This window comes from Pteronotus mesoamericanus, unplaced genomic scaffold (genome assembly GCF_021234165.1).
Source record: "Pteronotus mesoamericanus isolate MK-2021 breed Mesoamerican mustached bat unplaced genomic scaffold, CSHL_Meso_final contig_20, whole genome shotgun sequence".
In the NCBI taxonomy this organism is placed as follows: Eukaryota; Metazoa; Chordata; class Mammalia; order Chiroptera; family Mormoopidae; genus Pteronotus; species Pteronotus mesoamericanus.
Genome location: NW_026555085.1, coordinates 53,457,348 through 53,480,581, shown reverse-complemented (window position 1 = coordinate 53,480,581; position 23,234 = coordinate 53,457,348). Strand labels below are relative to the sequence as shown.

The following is a 23,234-nucleotide window of genomic DNA, read 5'->3' as shown; positions in this document are numbered from 1 at the left end:
AAAGAAAGAAAGAAAAGAGCCTGTTCCCTTATCCCCCTAGCCAAAGGATGAGGAAAAGGGTGGCTGTACAACAGGAACGCTTTTTGTCAAAACCTCCCTATTTTTCTATGTTTTTGCAAATATAGCTAAACTTATTCTAAAACCTAGATGGAAAAGGTCAGGCCCTAAACTAGTTAAAATAATCTTGAAAAAGAAGTGGAAGGAATCCCTCTACCCAGTATTATATAGCTGCATTATCAAAATAGTATGATATTTGTGGAACAATGGCACAGAATAGAACCCAGAAGTACATCCACAAAATATGCTCAACTGATTTTTGACAAAGCTGCAAATCAGTGGAGGAAAGGGTAGGCCTTTCAAAATGGTGCGAGAGCGATAAGACATATGTAGGCGGGGGAAAAAAAAGAACCTCAACCTAAATTCCATACATTATATAAAAATTAACTCAAATGGACTAAGGACTTGATGTAAAGCATAAAGGAGTAAACCTAAAAGGAAAAAAAATAGAAGTAAATTTTCGGGATCTAGGATTAGGAAAAGATGTTTTTAAACCTGATACCAAAAGCACCATGCACAAAAGAAAAAACTGACAGATGGACCATATCAAAATTAAAAATTTCTGCTTTGCATTAGATTGTTAAAAGGATGATTAGACAAGCTAATCACAAAATTAGGAGGAAATAGTAGCAAACTGCATATCCAACAAGACAGTATGTAGGTATATTGATAATTTTTAAAGCAGTAAAAAACAATTCAAATAAAAATAAACACAAGATATGAAGGAGACATTTCACTGAAGGTGTTACACAGATGGTAAATAACCTCGTGGAAATATCTCCACATCACTAGCCATTAGGGAAATGCAAACTAACACTGTCATGAGATACTACTACACATTTGCTAGAATGACTAAAATTAAAAATAGTGACAACACTAAATGCTTGTGAGGATGTGGAGAAACGGAATCACTTACGCATTGTTGGTGGGAATATATAATGGTACAGCCACTCTGCAAAATTGATAGTTTCTCATGAATTTAAATATGCATCTACCATATGACCCAGTAATTGTACTCTTGGGCATTTATGCTAGAGAAATGAAAATTTACAATCACACAAAAACCTGTATATGAATGTTCGTAGTAGCTTTATATGTTATATACAAAAACTGGAACCAAACCACATATCCTTCAGTGGGTGAAAGGTTAAACAAACTGTTGTAGATTGACCGAATATTATGCAGGAAGAAACAGGAGCAAACTATTGACATGTGAAACAACTTGAATGACTCTCCAGAGAATTAGGCTGAGTGAAAAAAATCAGCCCCAAAAGATGACATACGGTATGATTCCATTCATATAACATCCTTAGAATAACAAAATTGTAGATACGGAGAATAGATGAATGGTTGGCTGGGACTCAGGGAGGACTTGGGGCTCTGGGAGGGCCCGCCCGGGGTGGGACTCTAAAGGGGCAACAGCAGAGATGCTCGCGGCGATGGAACTATTCTGTACGTTAACTGTATGGTTTGCAGTCTCTCGTTTGTGATATGTACTATAGTTTTGCAAGAAACTTGGGGAAACTGGGTAAATGGATCTCTGTATTATTTCTTAAAACTTCTAGTGTATCTACAGCTATCTCAAAATAAAAAGTTTAATTAAAAAGTACATGTTACTTGGTTTGGTGTCTAGATGAGATGCTGCCAAAAATATAGATGTTATTCTAAAGGTGGAAGAGGATATATTTAAATTAGAGCAAAATACTCCATTATTGATTTTAAAAATGAATTTAATATGTCCAGCCATAAATTTTTGATAATTTGTAAAGACTCAGCTTATGAACTAGAGGCAATTTGTATTTCCTCAGGGTTTAGCTCACCTGGGCGCCAGTGAAGATCAAGAAAAAAATCAATGAGAAAGTATTTTTTTTCTCTGACTGGGCTTCCCCTAAATTTCTCCAATTTCTGAATATTTGATTTACATATTTAAAGACTTCTGAAATACAGGATAGAACATAATACAGAGTTTAATTTTTATGGAATTTGGAAAGCATGTTAAATAAAGCAGTAGCATTTTAGGAATTGGTAACTATTCTGTGTTTCCACAAGTCTGGACCAGTGTAGAGCTTAGTTGATTTAACCTCATTTGAAACCTCGGCAGCCCTGGCAGAGAGCCCTGTTCCCAGAGCACAGAGCTGCACATCCTCACGGCTTCATCCCTGCTGCTAGACTAGGAGTGAGTAATGAGCCTGCTTCTGATTAAAACTGCTAAGGTGGAGGGCAGGCATAGTCTCTGCTTTCCTCAGGTTAGAACAGTGCTAAATGTGTAAGTAGAGCCATAGACTTTTGGCTACTGAAAACAACCTAGGCAGAGACACCTAAATCAGTGCATACATAGTGCTCTTCAGTTCACCTCGGAATCACCTCAGGATCTTTTTAAAACACAGATTCTGATTGAGTAGCTCTAGAGCTTGATATTCTGCATTTCTAACAAGCTCCCAGGTGATGCACATGCTGCTGGTCCACAGACCACTCTTTGAGGAGCAAGCTCCTAGCTAATGTCGCAGATTCGCAACTCTTTCATTTGGCATCCAAAGACAAGGGACAAGATAGCAACTGATTTCATATTAAAGGCTTATCCTTTCATTCAAATCAGGGTAGGAGCGAAATGATAGGAGTTAGGAGATACAGGAAAAGGAGGAGGAAAGAGGAGCAGCTAGCCAGTGCCGTGGAGAAGTCCTTTCGAGAGCATCCGCAGCCTGCATTGCAGGAGGTCAAAGCACTGGAGAGAGTGGCAGCTGAAGGCACTTCAAGCCGGAGGAGCAGTCAAAGCCGATGTTGAAATAGGTCTGCTGGGGTGATGGAGGCTGGGGCAGAATAGCCACGACTCTTCTTTGCTTTAGGGCTTCACATACAGTTCAGTAACTCCCAGGGACAACCACGTGTCCCATTAAGAAAAGCACCCCGTGCAGAATCTCTCTTTCTGCAGTCTTTCGGGAGCTCTCAAGATGTATAGTAGCAGACCAGTTATGAAGCTGAGACCTTCAGCCCTGCGTCCTGCACATCTGATCTGCATCTTTAATGACATCGCAGCATAACTGAAGAGGCTAGGGAAGTGAATAGTACTTGTCCAAATGTGTCTGTCAAAAAGGTGAAGTACATTCACTCACCTCAGTGTTACCTGGATTGCTCAGCTATAATGAATAATTCTTTTAGAATGAAGTTTTACTATATTTGAATTTTTTTTTACAATTCTGTCATATATCATCTGCATATTGTATTATGTGTTCACCACCCCGAGTCAAGTCTCCTTCCATCACCATTTATCCCCCTTTTACCCTCTTCTCTCTCCCTCCACCCTCTTTCCCTCTGGGAATCACCGTGCTGTGTTTGTGTCCGTGGGTCTCCCCAGCCCAGACCCGTCAGCCTGCTCTCTGAGTCTGTTTCTGTTTGTTTGTTTACTTTGTTCATTAGAGTCCACATAATGAGTGAAATCACACGGTACTTGTCTTTCTCTGACTGGCTTAACCTTGGTCACTCAGTTATCATGAATAATTCTTATAGAAATAGGTTTTACTATATTAGAATTTTAATGAGGCATGGCTTTATGCTTCCTTTCAAATACATTGAAAGTGTTTTTAGGATTCCAGTTAACTATTTTTATAATAAAGGTAATAGAAGTACGTTAAAATGTGGAAAGAAAAAAAGCCCATATTTCTACTGTCATTAACATTGCTTTCAGCATTGGAGTGATTATTTCCCCTGAGCCTGTGTGTGTATGTAAAACTGTTATACTTTATATGCAATATTCTATTGCATTTTAAAAGACTTTACATTGCAAGCGTTTCTCCATGTTTTTACAGACTTCATAAATAACACGTAAAGTGTCTGAATCATGTCTCATCGAGTTAACTAGGTCCCTAACTGTTGGTCATTTAGGTTGAAAGATACTTAAAGAACAGTCAGTGTTTGAATATATGTGGGGAAATTGGAAGCAGAAGTAGATGACTAGGAAAACAAAATGTTCTTGTTTTATGGTACCTTTTCTTTCCTCTAAGTTTAAAATTATCTCTAAATCTTAAAGTGTGAGACAGTTCTGTTACTCTGTTAAAGGGATTCACAGAGATGGGTATTTTACTTTGTGGGTAGTTATATTTACAGAATGTATTTACTCCAGAGGAATCCCAGATTACTTTGTAAAGTCAGTCTTTCCTCAGCACCTGGCCTTAATTAAAATCCTAATAAAAACTTCTTACAGGTGCCTTGCTCCTGGGGCGAGAATGTCTTTGTAACACAGTGCTAACCTGGAGGTGTGCACAGAGTGCATCTGGAGCACAGAGAGAAGGTGCTTAGTTTAGTTTGCATTATTGAGAAGGATTCCTGGAGAGAATGAATCTTAAGGGAAGTAAGAGCATGAAGGAGGAAGCTGACAGAAATGTGGAAGATCCTCTGGGTAGAGGGGTCAGCAGGTGTCATGGACCCATCTCTAGAATGGTCACTTTGTGGAGATGGAGTGTTTGGTAGTCACATGACTACCTCCATGACCTAGTGACCCTCTCTTTACCAGGTAGGTGATGGGAGAAGGGGCACTAGTCAGAAAAACAAAACAAAACAAACAACAAATAAATGGATATATTATAATGTAGAGGAGCAGAATTTCTTTTAGAAATTCTGATGCTTGTATTTTTTGGTGACCATCCTTCCATATCCCCTTAGCCCCAGAATTCTTATCAGTTATGAGTATGTTGGATCCCTCAGGTTTGAGGAGAAAAAAAGGCTGATCACCATTGATACTGTTGATGGGAATCCATCCAAGTGTTTAAATGATTAGAATTGTGATTTTATAGAAATTTCATTTGGCTACAGTTTGATGGGTGGATTTAAAGTGGGAGGGAAAGACTGAGGAAGAGAGACCATTTAGGAGGCTTCCCCCCTGGACTAGAGACATGGTGATAGGGGTAAGGAGGAGGGAAACAGTTAAGGAGCTACTTAGGAGGTAAAACTGGCAGGCTACACCTTCTGGTTTGGGGTGCTGGAAGAGGGACAACAAGAAATGGTGTCTGAACTGACTGTGGGAGTAGGGGTGGGGGCTGGGATGGGTGGAGGAGGGCAAAGGGGGAAAAACGGAAACAACTGTAATAGAATAAACAAAATTAAAAAAATAAAAGAGATGGTGTTTGACTTCCAGGTTTTGGGTTGGAGTAAATTGATGATGAGTTCATTAACTGCAATTAGAGTACAGAATAAAAGTAGTAGTAATAGTAGTAGTAGTAATACATTTTTAGATTAGTATCTGTTTCTCAGCGCTTTGGTCTTACGTAGCTGGGGTTTGCCAGAAACCATAGCCTGAGGTTTGCCTTATCTAAATAAGCTAATGTAATGGAAGGCTGAACTGAGAGGTGCAATCTCCGGGCAGCAAGTGGGAGGGGAAAAAGGAAGTGAGGCAGGGAGGAAGGAAAGCAATTGCAAGGTAGTGTGTTACTGATCTGGCCACAACTCCATCAGGTGAGTTGTCTAAACAGACTTTAAAGAACTATCCATAGACCTGCTGGTCAGTCAGGGATATAAAAGAAGAGTCACCCTTTCGGTCTCCTGCATCTCCTACGCAGACATTCTCGCCATGGAGTGTTGTTAGGCATTCACTCCTTGGTTGGGATAAGGAGCCACTTTGGCAGCCAGTGGAAGGCAGATCTCGTGGCCAGCATTGTAGTGTGTAGTATGAATTGGGGAGTGTTCGGAGGAGCCGAACCGTGGTGGGTTGAGTGGGGTCAGAGTTGAGCAATCAGCTGAGATCCAGGGGATTTAGGGACATGCGGGTGGCAGATGGAACTGCATGAATATAGAAGACATGTAAACAGGGCCTAAAGCACTTTTCCAACTTTTCTCACCTCTGTTCTCTCATTTCCTAGTTTCCCTGTTATAGTCTGTAAGAGCTTTATAATGCTCTGATTTTTATTATACTCTTTTATTTTTATTACTGCTCAGGTTTTAATCTTAGATTCATATTTCCCTGGTTTCTATGAACCTGCTGCCTCCATTCACATAATTTCTACACTGTGGGTTTAATATAATTGTGTTCCTCTATTTATTTGTTTAGTTTATTTGGGCTGCTGTAATAAAATACCACAGACTGGGTGCTGGCTTATAAGCAACAGAATTTTATTGCTCACAGTTCTGGAGGCTGGAAGTCTGAGGCCAGGGAGCCAGCATGGTCAGGCGCGGGGCCCACTTCCAGGCTCCAGACTTCTCTCTGTATTCTCTCGCAGCAGGCGGTGCAGTGGAGCTTCTTCACGCCGTTTTTATTTATTTATTTTTATTGTATTTTTTCCATTACCATTTATCCCCTCAATACACTGCCAATTCTCACCCACCTCCCTCTCCACACTCCCAATCTAATTCCATTCATGAGTGCTCTTCTCTCATGACATAATCATTTCCCAAAAGCTCCCGCCTCCTAATGCTATCAAATTAGGCCGTTAGGTTTTCATCGTATGAATTTTGAGGGGACACAAATATTTGGACTAGAGCAACTCTCTGACGTGTTGCTTAGAGGATGGAAACCTACTCTGACAGATCGCACTAGGTGCTTGTTTCATCTCTTCTTTCTGTATTATTACTGTGCTGATTTCTGTAGCTTGCTTCTCAAATAGACAAGATACACTAAATGTTTCAATGAAGAACTATAAAGGTAATGCTGTAGAATGAACTCTTTGTTTAAGGGTTCCATAAGCAGGGAGTAAAAGGAGGCATTAGGTTATGAATATGATAACAGAATTTTTTAAGTTAGTGATTCAGTAGCTTTTTGAGTGTATACTGTATGCCAGGCTATTAACTGAGTTTCAGGATACAGTCCTGAGCAAAAAACATATCACATCTTTGTCTTTCTGAAGTTTGCCATCTAGTTGGGGCCGGTCGAGTGGGGTGGGCAGAGACACAGACACGTGCCAGGGGGTGCTGTGGATACTGTAAAATGATTGTGGATTGGATGTTATCATAGAGAAGCACATGCTAAAATGAGACAATAGAATGGGGTGGGGATTGGCTTGGTCAGGGGACCAGGGAAGATTACCATAGTAATGGAGGAGTAAGAATTCACAAAGTGAACAGGGAATAAAGATGGGTGAATAGTTAGCAGGAGGCTTTTTTAAATTTTTTAATTGAACAGATGTTTACTGAACATCAGCTGTGTGGCAGGCACAGTCATAGTAGGTGCTGGGGATCCAGTTGTGAATAACCCAGGCAAATTTTCTGCCCTGTGAGAGTTGTTGGTTGTTTGGGCAGGATGATGTAGATGGGTTGGAAAGATAGGAGAAATACTAGGAATTAAAATGTACAGTTCTTTGGTGATGGAATAAATTATATCTGAGGGAGGAAGATGTGAAAGTGACTGTTAGGTTTCTGGCTTGTGTAACCAGATGGGTCGTGATCCAGTCGTTGAGCATGGGGACACTGGTGTGGGGTCGCTTAGAGGAGGGAGGGGCCATCCCCCTAAGATTGATGTGGACATGCAGACTTGGAGGTGCCTTTGAGATATCCTGGTGGAAATGTTAAATGAGGGGTTGGGTGCATGAGGCTGGAACTCAGAAGTGAGCTTTGGGCCATTAAAACACATGCCAGTGTCTGCATGCAGGTAGTTGAAGGAGTGGGCAGGAGGAGACTGCTTGTCGCATGAGAAGAAAAGGGCAAAGCTTTTAAACCTTTAAAAATTGTTTTATGTGTGTTTCTAAAATCAGACAAAATCGTTGCTTTTAATTAGCATGAGGATTTCGTTCTGAGTGCCCAGGTACTCCCTTAGGTGTAGAAAACAAAACAAAACTTTTCACCGTCGCCCTATGCAAATAGTTTGCAGGTGATAACAGGAAATATTCAAGTTTCAACATAACAGTTATAGATCTCAGCAGGCTTATGATTTGTTTTAAAATTCCAGATTCATTATCTAATTAGACTTGGTGTTTCACTCCACATGTTGAATTTACAGTCAGATATCATTGTGAGAAACATCCATGGCAGGTAAATAATATACCTGTGAACTATTCGAAAAGGCTGATGAAATTAAAGTGGCTTGCATTTTCCCCAATAATAGTTTCAAGGCAGGTGAAAATTCACAGCAGAACAATAACTTAATGAATGTGAGCCCAAGAATAAAAATGGAAATAGGAGACAAAAGGAATATTAATAAAACCTGTCACCCGTGGGACTCATCAGTTTTTTTTTTTTCTGTATTTCTAGAAAGGTTCCAGAATGTTACTCTTCTATTCGCCACTTAAAAAAATACATTTTCTTAGATTTTAATTATAATTAATATACTTTTCTACTAAATGCTGACCTGTTTTGCCACTTGAATATCAGTTTTAATTGTCATCAGAAGTCACTTAGAATATTCTCCTTGAAACAGTGCCCTTGCTGACATTTAGTTTCATTTTTCCTTAGTATTTGTGGAGAAAAGTAACATGAATGCAAATAAATCCTCAGGCTTAATAATTTAATTTTAAATATATCCATGGAAGAACTAAATGTTTTTTCATAAGAAAATTAGACACATTTGTTGGGCGGGGGGGGCGGTGAACATTCTCGTTGGAATTAGAAATATATCCGAAATGGAGCAGTAGTATAAAAAGAACACTGCCAGTGGTTCATCCTTAAATGTGCGCATAGCATTTTTCCCTTAAGTTTTATTGCATGCAGGGTTTAAGTTAGATATATCTTGAAAATACGTGAAATTTTAGTGCAATGATGATAAACTCTTTATAAAAATAACTTTATAGAGACCCCTCCCCACCTAATCCACTACACTTAATTGTTACATATTCTCTTTTGGTTAGTTTATTCAAAACTTCCTGTTACTCTACCTGTAAGTAAACCAAAAAACTAACAGAATTCAGCTCCCAAAAAGCAGACATTGCTATTGTGATATAAATTTAATTGTAGACCATTCATTTTAATTTCAAAGCAGATTGCCACCTGAAAGTGATGGCTTTTAGTTTTATTTTTAATGAAATACAATTGAAATTTGGGTTACCTCTCAGGTGAAATGCCTGGCTCTTTATTTCTGGCTCTACCTATCTCATAAGAAATCAGGAGTAGGCTCTCCTCCATCCTGCTGTGTTCTTTGCCTACCATTCTCCTTTTCTAATTAGAATTTCTAAACATGTAGCAAGGGCCTATTATACGCCATATACATATATATCTGACTTTGTGTGCGATACTTGTCTTATTTAATTGGTACTTCCCAATCCAAAGCTTCTCTGGGGATCTATAGAGTATGTCAGCTTCTAAGCATATTTCCCTGGAGGTACCAGGGAAAGGAGTTCTCTGTTCTGGCCTGTTCAGTCAGTTACCATACTACATCTGCTGTTGGCTTAAAAAAAAAAATCCCTATCTATTGATGTATCTTTCATTCTTACCTTTTGTCCTATTGGGTTATACATTTTGTTTTTTTAAAAAAAATCCCTCTACTGTCATTTTAGTGTGTTCTTCAGATGCAGGGTTTATGGTTAGTCAGCCTTGTTTAACCAGAAATCCAGGAACCATTTGTTCATTGCCACCTCTCAAGTGCTTGGCACATACTAGATTATAAAATAAATGCTTGATAAATGAGTTATTGAATCAGTTGAGTTAGAAGTTTTTATAGTAATGGGAGGCTTTGATGGCAGAAATATATTATGATTGTATATGTATATATAACAAAGTAAAAGACATCTTTTAAATGTGGTTTTGCTTTAGCTTCATTCCATTTTTTGTTTTTGTCTCTCAAGGTAGCTAAGGAAACGTTTTGAAGTGTGTCCATCAACAAAATGAAAAGGCAATGTACTGAATAGGGGAAAATACTTACAAATCATGTATCTGATAAAGGGTTAATATCCATAGTATATAAAAGAACTCATACAACTCAATACTAAAAAGACCCCCAATAATCGAATTAAAAATGGAGAGATCTGAATAGACATTTTTCCAAAGAGGTCATACAGATGGCCAACAGGTACTTGAAAAGATGCTCAACATCAATTAATCATTAGGGAAATGCAAATCAAAACCATGATGAAGTATCACCTCACACCTGTTAGAATAACTATAATAAAAACAACAAGAAGCCCTGGCTGGTGTGGCTCAGTGGGTTGAGTGCCGGCCTGCGAACCAGAGGGTCATCAGTTCGATTTCCCATGAGGGCACATGCCTGAGTTGCAGGCCAGGTCCCCAGTAGGGGATGTGCAGGAGGCAACACACATCGATGTTTCTCTCCCTCTCTTTCTCCTTCCCTTTCTCTCTCTCTCAAAATAAATAAATAAAGTATTTTTTAAAAAATGGCAAGAAGTGTTGGTGAGGATATGGAGAATAGGGAACCTTTGTGCAATGTTGGTGGGTCTGTAAATTGGTACAGCCACTATGGAAAACAGCATGGAGGTTCTTCCAAAATTTCAAGAAAACTACAATATTACCCACAAATTCTACTTCTATGCATTTATCCAGAGAAAACAGCAACATAACTTGAAAAGATATCTGCAAGCCCATGTTCTTTGCAGCATTATTCACAATAGCCAAGATAATGGAAACAATCTAAGTGTTCATCGATGGATGAATGGATAAAGAAAATCTGGTATATACATGCCTATGTTTGTATATATGTATGAATGTATATGTATGAATGTATATGTATATGTGTTTACACATAATGGAATATTATTCAGCCATACAAAAAATGAAGCCTTGTCTATTTGCAACAATATGGATCAATCTTGAGGGCATTCTAAGTGAAATAAATGAGACAGATAAAGACAAATACAGTGTAATTTCCCTAATATGTGGAATCTAAACAAAACAAAATAAGAAAACCGTGCTCATAGATACAGAGAATAAATTGGTGGTTCCAGAGGTGGGGCAATAGGGAGTGGCTGAAATGGGTCAAAGGGATCAAAATGTACAGACTTCCAGTTATAAAATAAATAAGTCATGGGGATATAATATATAGCATGGTGACTATAGTTAATAATATTGTATATTTGAAAGTTGCTAAGATAGTAGATCTTAAAAGTTCTCATCAATAAAAATTTTAACTATGCATGATGACAGATATTAACTAGACTTATTGTGGTGGTCATTTCATAGTGTATAAAAATATCAAATCATTTTTGTACAACTGAAATGAAACTGATGTATGTCAAATATTTTAATACAAAATAAAGTGTATTCTACTTCCGTATGATATATGTTTATTTTCTTGGTCAAGAAAAATTATAGCTGTTATTATCAGGCTTAAGATACACATTTGCCTGTTTATAATTTTTCTCTATAGACAGACTTGTATTGAGGCTGATTTATGTAGCAAGCACAGTCTTTATTCTTATTTATACATATATTTAGGTTTTCCTAAAGAGATTATGGTGTCTAACTAGCACAGCCCCCTAATCATTGGCCCTTTGTGTTTAATAAAATTTGAGAGTCACTGGTTTAGTGTGGTATCTCATCCACTTTGCATTTCAAAGTGAAAATGTGAAGATGGATAACATCTAGTAGGGACAAATAAATTGCGCTATAAAAGTGAGAATAACTAGTAAAATTAGTTTGAACAAGTAGATTATTCTCCTTATTCATAAAGGCAGCCCTGACAACAGAGGGGGTTGTAGAGAGATACAAGCGTGGTAGACATTCCATGATTTGGCTATAACACTGGATTTTGGGTCTGGCAAATTGGGTGTCTCTACCCTCCATACCCCAAGAAATGAATAAAATGACTTTTGGAATTTACCCCTAAAATTAATGACTAATTATAAGTCCAAATAATGAGCAAGTTAAGCTTCCATGCATTTATTTTTTCCAAATCTTTGGGATTTAGTAAAGGAATCTACCCAGAAATCTGAAGAGAATTCCTTCTAATTAAAGAGGCTATCTCTGCAATAAAGAAGGAAGAACCTACCTCACAAAAATGGGTTAGTAAGATGATCGGCTAATAAAGTCCCCTCAGAGAACTTTAGGTTTGCAGAAGTTGGGATAAAGATAAGAGGTGAAAGGAAACTTTTTGGAGTAAGATAAACAAATATATGTATGTTTTCTGGAACATTATTCTCTGCTGCTGAGTATTTTTCTGGTCCTCTCCTTTAGAAATCCCATCTTTATTATCTGGTTGACATCTCCTGTCAAGTTGCTAACACATAATAAAGTCGGTTTTGGGGAGAGGAAATTGAGAAGATAGAAGTATTTGTATGAGGAAATAAAGGATGGAAATTGGTGGGCATTGGAAAGAAGAGAGAATATGAGGAGCAAAGTGAGCTTTGGAAAAAGAGGCCTTGAAAATATGATCAAGACTTTTTACATATAATTTTCCTTGTCCTTTTGAATAACTTTTCTAGGGTGGTGATGGTGGGATTCCTGGGGGTGTTGGGGGGAAGCAAAGAAACAGAAAGCCAGGAGAATGTTTCAGACCTTTTTAGAAAATAACCTATTACCTACTTATAAGGGTGTTAGGACAAAAGCATTAAATAGAAAACTGAGTTCAGGTTTTTTCCATCTAGTTTTGTGCGAATGTAAAAATAGAATATGAACCTGTACCAAAGGTCTATTAAGAAAAATATTAGTACTCAGGAGAAGCAGATAATAAAATCTGTATTAATAGTGACTATGAAAAGGCAATGCCACTATTGGAAGTTTAAAAGAAAAATTAAAAATAAGGTGGTGACTTTTGACTTTGAAGCAGTAATATATTTTGATTCTTTTTACTTTCACATCATATATGGAATTACCACCATGGCTGACTAAAAATGAAACAACAGAACAAAAATATTTTTGTGCTGTCTTTGCTGGAGACATAAACATTTTTAAAGGGTTAAAAAAGTCAAACTGATTCTTCATGACGAAATATAAGAAGTCAAGTGTTATTTACAAAGCTCATTTCTCATTTACTTTCTGTGTTTTGGGCTTATTTTCAGGCAAAAGGACTCCTGTGGAAGATGGAAGCCTTTGTTTATTTTCCAGAATATGTTTCCAAGCCCATCAGTGAAACGTGATACTGCTGCTCGGTGTTGGAATGCTTGAAGAACACCCACTTACCTGCCGGCCCCTTCCATCCTACTGAAACCATGGTCTTCTCTGCAGTGTTGACTGCGTCCCATACTGGGGCAACCAACACCACGTTCGTAGTCTATGAAAACACGAACGTGAATATTACGGTCTCCCCACCATTCCAGCATCCTGGTGTTGGTCCGCTGCTGAGATACAACTTGGAAACCATGGCTCCCACGGAGATGAGTTCCTTGACAGTGAACAGCACAGCTGTGCCCCCAACACCAGCAGTTTATAAGAGCCTAAACTTGCCTCTCCAAATCCTTCTCTCTGCTATAATGATATTTATCCTGTTTGTGTCTTTTCTTGGGAACTTGGTGGTTTGCCTCATGGTTTACCAAAAAGCTGCCATGCGATCTGCCATTAACATCCTCCTTGCCAGCCTGGCATTTGCAGACATGTTGCTGGCAGTGCTGAACATGCCCTTTGCTTTGGTAACTATTCTTACTACCAGATGGATTTTTGGGAAATTCTTCTGTAGGGTATCTGCTATGTTTTTCTGGTTATTTGTAATTGAGGGAGTAGCCATCCTGCTCATCATTAGCATTGATAGGTTCCTCATTATAGTCCAGAGGCAGGATAAGCTCAACCCATATAGGGCTAAGGTTCTGATTGCGGTGTCTTGGGCAACTTCCTTCTGTATAGCTTTCCCTTTGGCTGTAGGAAACCCTGACCTGCAGATACCTTCCCGAGCCCCCCAGTGCGTGTTTGGGTACTCAGCCAATCCAGGATACCAGGCTTACGTGATTTTAATTTCTCTTACTTCTTTCTTCATACCCTTCTTGGTGATACTCTATTCGTTTATGGGCATACTCAACACTCTTCGGCACAATGCCTTGAGGATCCATAGCTACCCTGAGGGTATCTGCCTCAGCCAGGCCAGCAAACTGGGTCTCATGAGTCTACAGAGACCTTTCCAGATGAGCATTGACATGGGCTTTAAAACACGTGCCTTCACCACCATTTTGATTCTCTTTGCCGTCTTCATCATCTGCTGGGCCCCGTTCACCACTTACAGCCTTGTGGCAACATTCAGTAAGCACTTTTACTATAAGCACAACTTTTTTGAGATTAGCACCTGGCTGCTTTGGCTCTGCTACCTCAAGTCTGCATTGAACCCACTGATTTACTACTGGAGGATTAAGAAATTCCACGATGCCTGCCTGGACATGATGCCCAAGTCCTTCAAGTTTTTGCCGCGGCTCCCTGGTCACACAAGGCGCCGGATCCGCCCCAGTGCAGTCTACGTGTGTGGGGAGCATCGGACGGTGGTGTGAATACTAGAACTGCCTGACGTTTTGGGTCATGGTGGTTCTTTATCTGACTCTGAATTTTCTTTCACATGGCTTTTCCACTTACACTTTATTGTTTCATAGGTTTGTGTGTAAGTGTGTGTGTGCAGTGTAAAGAAGGAATGATGATTAGTTATAAATCTGTTACCAAGGATATACACAAGGGAAGTGATCACCAATGTTACCTCCAGGATTCAAGAGAAGTCCTCGATTTAGGGTGGGGGGATGGCTTTTTGTTTCTTTGGCTGGTTTTGTTTTGGAAGTGGGAATCAGGATTGTGTTTCATTGAGCCTGCAGTCACACTGAATTGTAGGTGTTTTGTATGCTTCTCAGGTGTACTTAGTGGATTTTATTAATTCTTTTTCTTCTGGAAGACACTGCTGCTTTTTTTGCCATCATATTGGAGCCAAAAACCACATACATCTCAGTGGATAAACATTTATTTTTATTTTAAAATAACCCAAGGGGGTTAGTGACATTTCAAAGGTCATTAATATTTGCTTTGGTGCACTTTAAGAAACAATGTACAAACTAATTCAGTCATGTTTTTCAGAATTGTTTTTATACATGACATGTTGCGCTTTAGGAAACATTGCATTATCATTTCTAAGGAGATAGTTTTTTTGTTTTACCTGCATGTGCAGTTTACAGGAGAGAACATAGAAATGTAGAAATTTTTCTAAGCACAATAGTGATTCTTTAGAGTAATAGGGCAAAGTCAAGGAGACAGAGCATCCTTGCATATTTAAATGGGATTCACTAAGGGATGGTCGGTGTGGGCTTATGGGATTCCTTTTACTCAAGGATTCTCACTGAGTCCAGCAGGGAGAAGGCCCTACCACTTACTGGACACCTACCATGTGCCAGGCACTGTGCATTTTTTTATCCTCACAGCATCCTGTGAGGTAGGTATTATTTCTTCCTTTCTACAGGTGAAGAAAGCGAGTCTCAGAGACTAAAATTCTGCCCAACGTTAGTGGTAGAGCTACAATCCAAAAAAATTGGTCAAAAGTCTTGAGGCTGTTTGTTTCACTGTGCCACGCAGGCACATCATTCATCATTCAGGTTTAGATGCTGCAGAGTCAAGAGGGAACTTTGTATATCCTTTTATTTTTTTAAGACTATAACACCTTTAAAAAATCATTTTTTTAATTTCCAAAAGAAATATGAAACTATTGTAGAAAGCCTGGGGAATATAAAAATGAAATGAAATCTCTCCCAACCCTCCTTTTACAGTGGGACTTTAAAGTCTCAGATAAATAAGGCTATCAGGAAATAAGGTGATTTTTTTGGTTTATACAAGTGACTTACAGTTATGGAGAAGTTAAATTCAGCTGTATGTAGGTCTGGACCTGCAGGGCTAGAGGTGTCCTGTTGTTCAGCAATTTCTCAATGTTCTAGGGCTTCCAGAACAGCACTATTGCCTGTGCTTGCCCATAACAGAGCTGGAGTTTGTGAATGTGCTCAGAGGTGAGTCTCCCATAAAGAAGCAGATGTAAGCCCTTCTCTGAGCATAGAGCAAGTTGTAATAGGGCAGGTCTGGGGTTTCATATTATTTTTTTCTTGTTTACGATCTGATCCCCAAGGCGCATTCAGACCCTTTCTTTGGTCCCCTTCTCTCTCCAGCCACTGAGATGCTTTAAGAAATAGCTGACAGGGATGGGGCTTCAGACGAAGGCTGTAAGGGCTGAAAATGTAGCCTCTTGGCTATGTCATGGGCTTTATAAATGGTTAACCATGAACACTTAGGGATTTATAGCATCTTTTCTGAATTTTAGTGCTTTGTGAACCAGTGGGGAAAAGGAGCCCCTGTTTCTTCAGTTGTACAACCAGAGAGTGGATTAGTTGAAGCTACTGTCTGACCCAGCTATAATGGGCTTTCCTCCACGTGAGAGTGGAGATTTTGGAGAGCACAGTTGGCGTCAGCCTCACTCTCTGGTCTCCAGTATTACTTCTGTACACTTTATTTTACTAGCTGTTTCTTAACATTGAACGTCTGAAGAGCACGGGACACAGTATCAGGAGTTAAGGCTTTGGCAGGTTGACCGCATCACAAAAGACCTGGGAAACCCTGTTCTTGAAATTCTAATGGTGTCAGAACTCATTCTCCAGTAAAAGAACTTTTTATGGACTCAAGCATATTATTTAACATGTTTTGGAATCATCTGATGATGGTCACCTACCTCTTTGGTTTCTGCTTCTATGATTCACAGGTAAAATTTTTGTGTCCATAGGGACTTTATAAAACACAAACACTATGGTAAATACTAGCAGCACGTAGAAGGGTATCATGCTTTCCACTTTCAATATAAACTGGATTTCAAGCAGATATTAAGTATATTTGAAATTAGACTTTCTCTAAGGAAAGTTAGCATGCTCTGTATTCACCTTACATATATTGGCAGTAGGCCTTTGAGACTCCTTTCAGGTTGGAGTTGAAACTGAGCTTTTGTTGTCTTTGTCATTTTTCTGTGAGCAATCCTTTGGTCCTTTTGTGCTGTCTGTCAGGCAGTGTTATCACTTGCTGAGAGCTCTGGAGTGCCTGCTGAGATGCTCGGTGTTTGTGAAAGAAAACCGAAGAAAGGAGCCTTTGGGAGAATTCAGCAACACCGATCAGCAGTTCTCTTTACACTGGATAATCTTGATCAGCTGACAGTTTACAAACATTTTGAACGTTTTTTTAATTATGTATACAATTTGAAAGTTTTTAAAAAAGTACTATGGAGTACCTTTGAAAAATTTAGGTGCAGACTCATATGTTGCCTATTCCCCTAGATTTTCTTGAGGGGAAAATAAATACCACTACTAATTATCACCACTGACTGACATAATGAGAAATGTTTTTGTTTTTATTTTTCTTCTGGCTAATAAGTAAGAAGCATGAAAGACACAGTGAAATATTTGTGGTTAAAAGAAATCCCTAATAGTCTGCAGTAGTGATATTCAAACTTTACTATGAATGTGTATCTGAGTATTCCCAGGGGTGTGTGGACCATGCAGCCACCCGGGACCCCCGAGGGTCTGGGACTGGGCCCAGGAATGCATGCTTGGGTTTTGTTGAGCACGCGCCCTGATTCTGACACAGGTGGTCCCTGAGGCATACTTCAAGAAACACTTATGTTGAAAATAGACCTGTTTCAGCATTGTCTGTTTTAATAAAAAATGTTTGTTTTGTGTTGGAAGCCATTATCTTCTAGTGCATGGGTAATCCTCTTTGAGAGGAAAATCTCCTTCTCACTGAGCCTAATATGCTGCCACGTGTGTTAGTGCTGGGACTCCCCCAGTATTAGCTGTACGTTCTTTCAACTGGCAAAATCTGGTCAACCAATCTTGTTTCACAGTAGAGCAAAAGGAGTGACTTAATATTTGAAAGCATGACTTTCTGGAGTCTAATTCCCCTAATATCTTCTTTTCTCCTAGAGAGATATCTTTATTGGATGTAACCTCCTGAAGAGTCTGAGGGGAATGGAAAGGTTCATCTAATTCCTGTTGCTCTGCTTATGCCAGTTGTGTTCAATGGAAGCATGAAGAAAATAAAATAACCTTTTAAATCTATGTATTTTGGTTGCTAACAAAGATATTTAATTTTTTCTTGGTCTTTGCTTTTGTTTACATGAAAATGTTTATGGACATATCACAGAAAAATGTTCACTTGCTTGACATTTTATTCTTCCATGATTTTAATTTAAGTTAAAGGACTGCTTAATTCACATTTATTTTCTCAACCATAGTCCTTCAAAACTGCCTTCATTGAAAACTCAATTTTTATAATAAAAATATCAAAACACTTGTTTGTTATTACAGGTAAATGGTAATACATTTCTTAGATATATATTGGTACTAGTACTTTGTAATTAAAAATAATTTATTTTACAATAGTACCTGACCTGTATGGGAGAGGGGGCACTTTGAATTTTTGGCTGTTAATATTTAGAAATCAAAAAGTATGGTTATTTGTGCATATTCTTATTACAACCAGGAAAAGTGCTCCCAATAAGAAAATGAATAAATGTTTAACATTTCTAAAAGTGGAGTTTTTTTTTTTTAAGGAGTACTTCATCTTTTTTTAGAAAAATTGTCATGAATAATACTTTATGTTAAATTAAAATCTGAGTTTAGTTTTAAATCCTTTTTGGGGTTCTAATTTTCAAATTAGCTCTCAAAGCCTGTTCATGTGTAATTGTACTCTAGTTTTAGAAGTTCCCAGGGTACTTAAGGATGAAATAAAATTTGGAAAGAGATCATTGGTATTAACAGTTTTAAGAAATTCTGTCTGGAAGAGTTACGCAAATTTTACAGCTGAGTCATTTAAAATTAGATTGTCACTTGGCACATCAATGACAGTATCTGTTCCTATTTTGACAAAATGATTTCATATTGTGCTTCCATTTCTAAAATCTAAGGCCTATCTAAAACCTATTAATCTTGATTGTAGGTCCTTGCTTTTTAACACTTTAAACATTTCTTGCCAGTCCCCTACAGCCTGCAAAATTTCTGTTGAGAAATCAGCTGACAGTGTTATGGGAGCTGCCTTATTGGTACCTAACTGCTTTTCTCTCGCTGCTTTTAAGAGTCTCTCTTTGCTTAACCTTTGGCATTTTAATTATGATGTGTCTTGGTGTAGGCCTCTGGGTTTATCTTGTTTGAGACTCTGTGCTTCCAGGACTTGCATGTTTATTTCCTTCACCAAGTTGGGGAAGTTTTCTGTCATTTTTTCAAATAGGTTTCCAATTTCTTGGTCTCTCTCTTCCTTGTGACACCCCTATGATGCAAATGTTGGTATGCTTAAAGTTATTCCAGAGGCTCCTTACATCATCCTCATTTTTTTAATATTCTTTTTTCTCCTTGCTGTTCTGATTGCTTGTTTTTTGCTTCCTTATATTCCAAATTGCTGATTTGATTCTTGGCTTCATCCATTCTACTGTTGATTCCCTATAAATTGTTCTTTATTTCAAACAGTGTATTCTTTTTTGACTGTTTTTTTTTGTTTGTTTGTTTTGTTTTGATGCTGTCGAGGTCCGCACTAAGTTCCTTCAGCGTCCTTGTAACAGTGTTTCTGCATCTAGTACATTGCTTGTTTCCATTTTGTTTAGTTGTTTTTCTAGAATTTTGTTCTGTGCTTTCATTTGGGCCATGTTTCTTTTCTCCACATCTTGGCAGCCTCCCTGTCTTTGTTTCTATGTATTAGGTTGAGCTGCTACCTTTTCCAGGGTTGGTAACATAGCCTAATATAGTAGGTGTCCTGTATGGTTCAGTGGCACAGTCTCCTGTTTTACCCAAGTTGGGTACTCAGGATGCACCCACTCTGTGGGCTGTGTACACCCTCCGTTTGTAGTTGAGTCTTGATTGCTGTTGGTACATCCAAGGTCAGCCACCAACTGTGTTCTGTCTGAGATCACACAGCATAAGCTATAAAGTGATACACAGATGGCTGCTACTTGTGCTGGGTTTGAAGGCGCCCAGGCAGAGCCATGCTGTGAATCAAGGCGGAGAGCTGCTAGTGTTGGGCCTGGGGCAATTTAATGAGAGCGTATGGGGCTTGGGACTTGCTGAAGACAGATGCTGCTTTTATGGAAGAATTTAGGAAAATCTGAAGCATGAGCCAAGAAAAGCCGTTCATATGGGAAAGCCGCTGGAAAACAGCTTGGTTGGGCCTGAAAGTTGGGTGGGGTAGGGCCTCGGAATCACCAGTGTGGAATAAACAGTGGGAGCCTGGTTGACGGAGTCTCAGATATGGTGCCTGCCTGCCTGCCTGCCAACTCAGTTACTCTGTGGAGGGAGGGCTCAGGAAAAGAACAGTGGCCTGTGCCAGCAATTCTCTCTGGGAGGAAGTTGCCCCCTGCTTCTTGTGCTGATGCCATACAGTTCAGTTCCTTCCTGTATGACTCTGGTGCCTTTTAACCTGCTGCTCCCATACTGGAGCTCAGAGGGAGTGACTCTGAGTAAGTCTGTGTGTGGGCCCTTTAAGAGGATCTGCCTGAGACTCCAGAACTTTCTCAGCCTCAGTCTCCACAGGTTTTTACAGCCAGAAGTTATTACTCCATCCAACAAAGCTATTATTTAGAATTAAGGGACAGTTAAAGAGCTTCCCAGAAAAGAGAAAGCTAAAGGAGTTCATCATCACCAAACCAGTATATGAAATGTTAAAGGGTCTTCTTTAAGAAGAAAAAGACCAGAAATATGAACAATAAAATGGCAATAAATACATACCTATCAACAATTGATTCTAAAAAACAAGCAGAAGAGAAACAGATTCAAAGATACAGAGAACATTTGATGGCTGCTAGAATGCGGGGAGGGGAGTTGGGGGGATGGGCAAAAAAGTGAAGGGATTAAGGAGTCCATACTGTTAATTATAGAATAGCCATGGGAAATGTACAGCATGGAGAACAGAGCAGCCAAAGGACGTATATGCATGACCCATGGACGTGGGCAATGGTGTGGGGACTGCCTGAGGGAGTGGGGCAGGGCTGGGTGGAGGGGTGGGAAAAGGGGAAAACTCTGGGACAACTGTAATAGCATAAACAATAAGAATTTAAAAAATTTTAAATTCATAGGACCTTACATTTATTTGTTTATAAGAGTTTCGGTTTTATTCCACTCAGACATGCAGTTTTATCTTCTCTTTTTCACTCATGTAATAGCTAAATATATTTCTTTTGAGTTAAAAAAGAAAGTTGACTTACAAAAGGAGGTTGTCACTGAATCCACATTTGACAGTTTTTTCCTGAAATGGAAAGAAAGCAAAATAGAGGAACATGTTAAACTAAAAGCATTTTTACATTTACCGTGAAAATAATAGACCCCACTCAATTTATTCATAATGAAGAGAAACTTTAGGGGCAGTTTCTACCTTAAGTATCAAGGTCCAGTCAGATATAAAACAAGGAAAGAGAAAAGTTTACTCTATCAGTCTGTTTAACCAGAGAAGCAGAACTAGTAGAAGATGCTTATCAAGAGATTAATTGCAAGAACTGGCTGACATGATTGTGGGGCTGGCTGGTCAAAGTTGAGATCTGAAGGGCAGTCCCTCAGAGCGAGCGAGCAGGTGGGAACCACAGGCACAAACTGCGGTGCACAGTGTAATTTCTTCTTCCTCAAAGAAGCCTCAGTTCTGGTTTTCAGACCTTTCAACTGATTGAATCAGGCCCACCAGGTTATCTGGGATAATCTTTCTTAATGTGGATTGATTATGGATTCTAATTCCATCTGCTAAATACCTTCACAGCAACACCTTGGTTAGTGTTTTATGGAATAATTGGGGTATGCAGCCCGCACAAATTGGCACATCAAAAGATCACGATGCTATTCAAACTTATAATAAAATTCTTTTATGATGCGGTGGTGGTAGTCTAAAAAAAAAAATCATGTAGATCTCTGTTGAGGTTAGTAAAATGGCCAAGCCAAGGTTGTTACAGATGACGGGATGCACATGCTCCGCTCCCCGCGTTACATGCAGGTTCTGGTGATCACAGGGTGCGATATTTATCCCTGATTTTCACTCTAACTGTTTTGAAATTTCTTAAAAGGGAGTAATAACCAATTGATAAGATTATGTAAGCCAACTTTCTATGTGAGCTTTCATTATTTGTGATACTTGTCAAGGACAATGCCTTTTAAGGAATTTGAAAGCATTTATAGTTATAACATTATTAACTCAGCATGAAGGTATGTAAATTGTAATAATGATGGGTACCATGTGTTGGCCACTTACAGTCAAAATACTCTTTACCTATTTTAATTCACAGTATTTTCTTATTTTTCCAACTGAAGAAACTATATTCCCAAGAGAGTAACTTTTCAGGCATAGTTGCATTCAATCCTAGGCCTAATGCCAAATTCATATTTTTCTAGGCCACCTTGCTCCTATTATTCTCTGATAACAGACCTGAGTCCCCAGTGAAAAGAACTCACTAAGCATGATACTGGATGATTATTACTCTCTATGCATTACATAATAAAAACCATAACAGCAACACCGATCACAAAGTCATGGATATTAACACAAAACCGAGGATTTGTTCTTGGTTTTAAGTCTTTAACTCTATTTGGCTAAGTCAAGAAAGAGACTGTCAAGCTGACTGGGCCCCTTTTGGGGACACTGTCTCTAATGTCATAGAACTTTCACGGAATGTGCTGACTGTGGCTGAAATTTTAGGGATGCTTCAACACCCACACAACTGAAACTGTAAGACGCAGAACCTTTTTTTGGAAAGGCCATCATTCACGCTGGTGCACAGTTGGGTTCTAATTATATACTGATTTGTCTGACGTACTGGGGTATATCTATAGTAGCCAACACTACTTGGGTGAAGAGGTGGAGGTGATGAAGTCAGAAACCCTAGGGTCCTGTGTCAGCTTTGACATTCCTTGCTGTGTCACCAGAACTCTCAGCATGACATGAAATGACTGTTTTTATGATACCCATTAACTCATGATTGGTATCATAATTATAATTTCTTAATCAACCAAGTCATTTGTAGCAAACAAAAACTGTACCAAAAACTCTGTTTCTGTAGTTTATTATATATTTTTGAAAATAAAAATATTTTTAATTGTGTAATTTTATCTTACATCTGTTCGGTGACAGTAGCTGTTAGAGGTTTGCAAATGCATTATACCCCAATCAGCAGATGATGAAACAGTTTCAGAGCAATTAAAGTATTTGCCCAAAGTCTTGCAGCAATTAGGAGGCAGAGCTGGGACTCAAACACAGCTTGACAGCTCCCAACTTTAGATCTCTTTCCATGTCACTTTGACTCAGTGAGATTTTACTGTTGGAAAGAGAAGGGCTGGATAATGGGGTTGCAAGGTTTGGAAAAGCCAGTAATCAAGTAAGCAGAGATCAGAAGAGTGACGCTGGGAAGTATCTTAATCTAAGAGGTACAGTTT

General features: G+C 38.9%; 1 protein-coding gene across 1 annotated transcript in view; it reads left to right on the top strand.

Moving 5' to 3' along the window:
* Positions 1 to 15,163, top strand: part of GPR63 (G protein-coupled receptor 63) — a 45,405-nt gene extending 30,242 nt beyond the window's left edge. The window contains exon 2 of the mRNA XM_054569734.1: positions 12,918 to 15,163. Coding sequence (XP_054425709.1) covers positions 13,068 to 14,327 — 1,260 coding nt within the window. The 5' untranslated portion in view covers positions 12,918 to 13,067 and the 3' untranslated portion in view covers positions 14,328 to 15,163. The remainder of the gene's footprint in view (positions 1 to 12,917) is intronic.
* Positions 15,164 to 23,234: the final 8,071 nt, after the last annotated feature.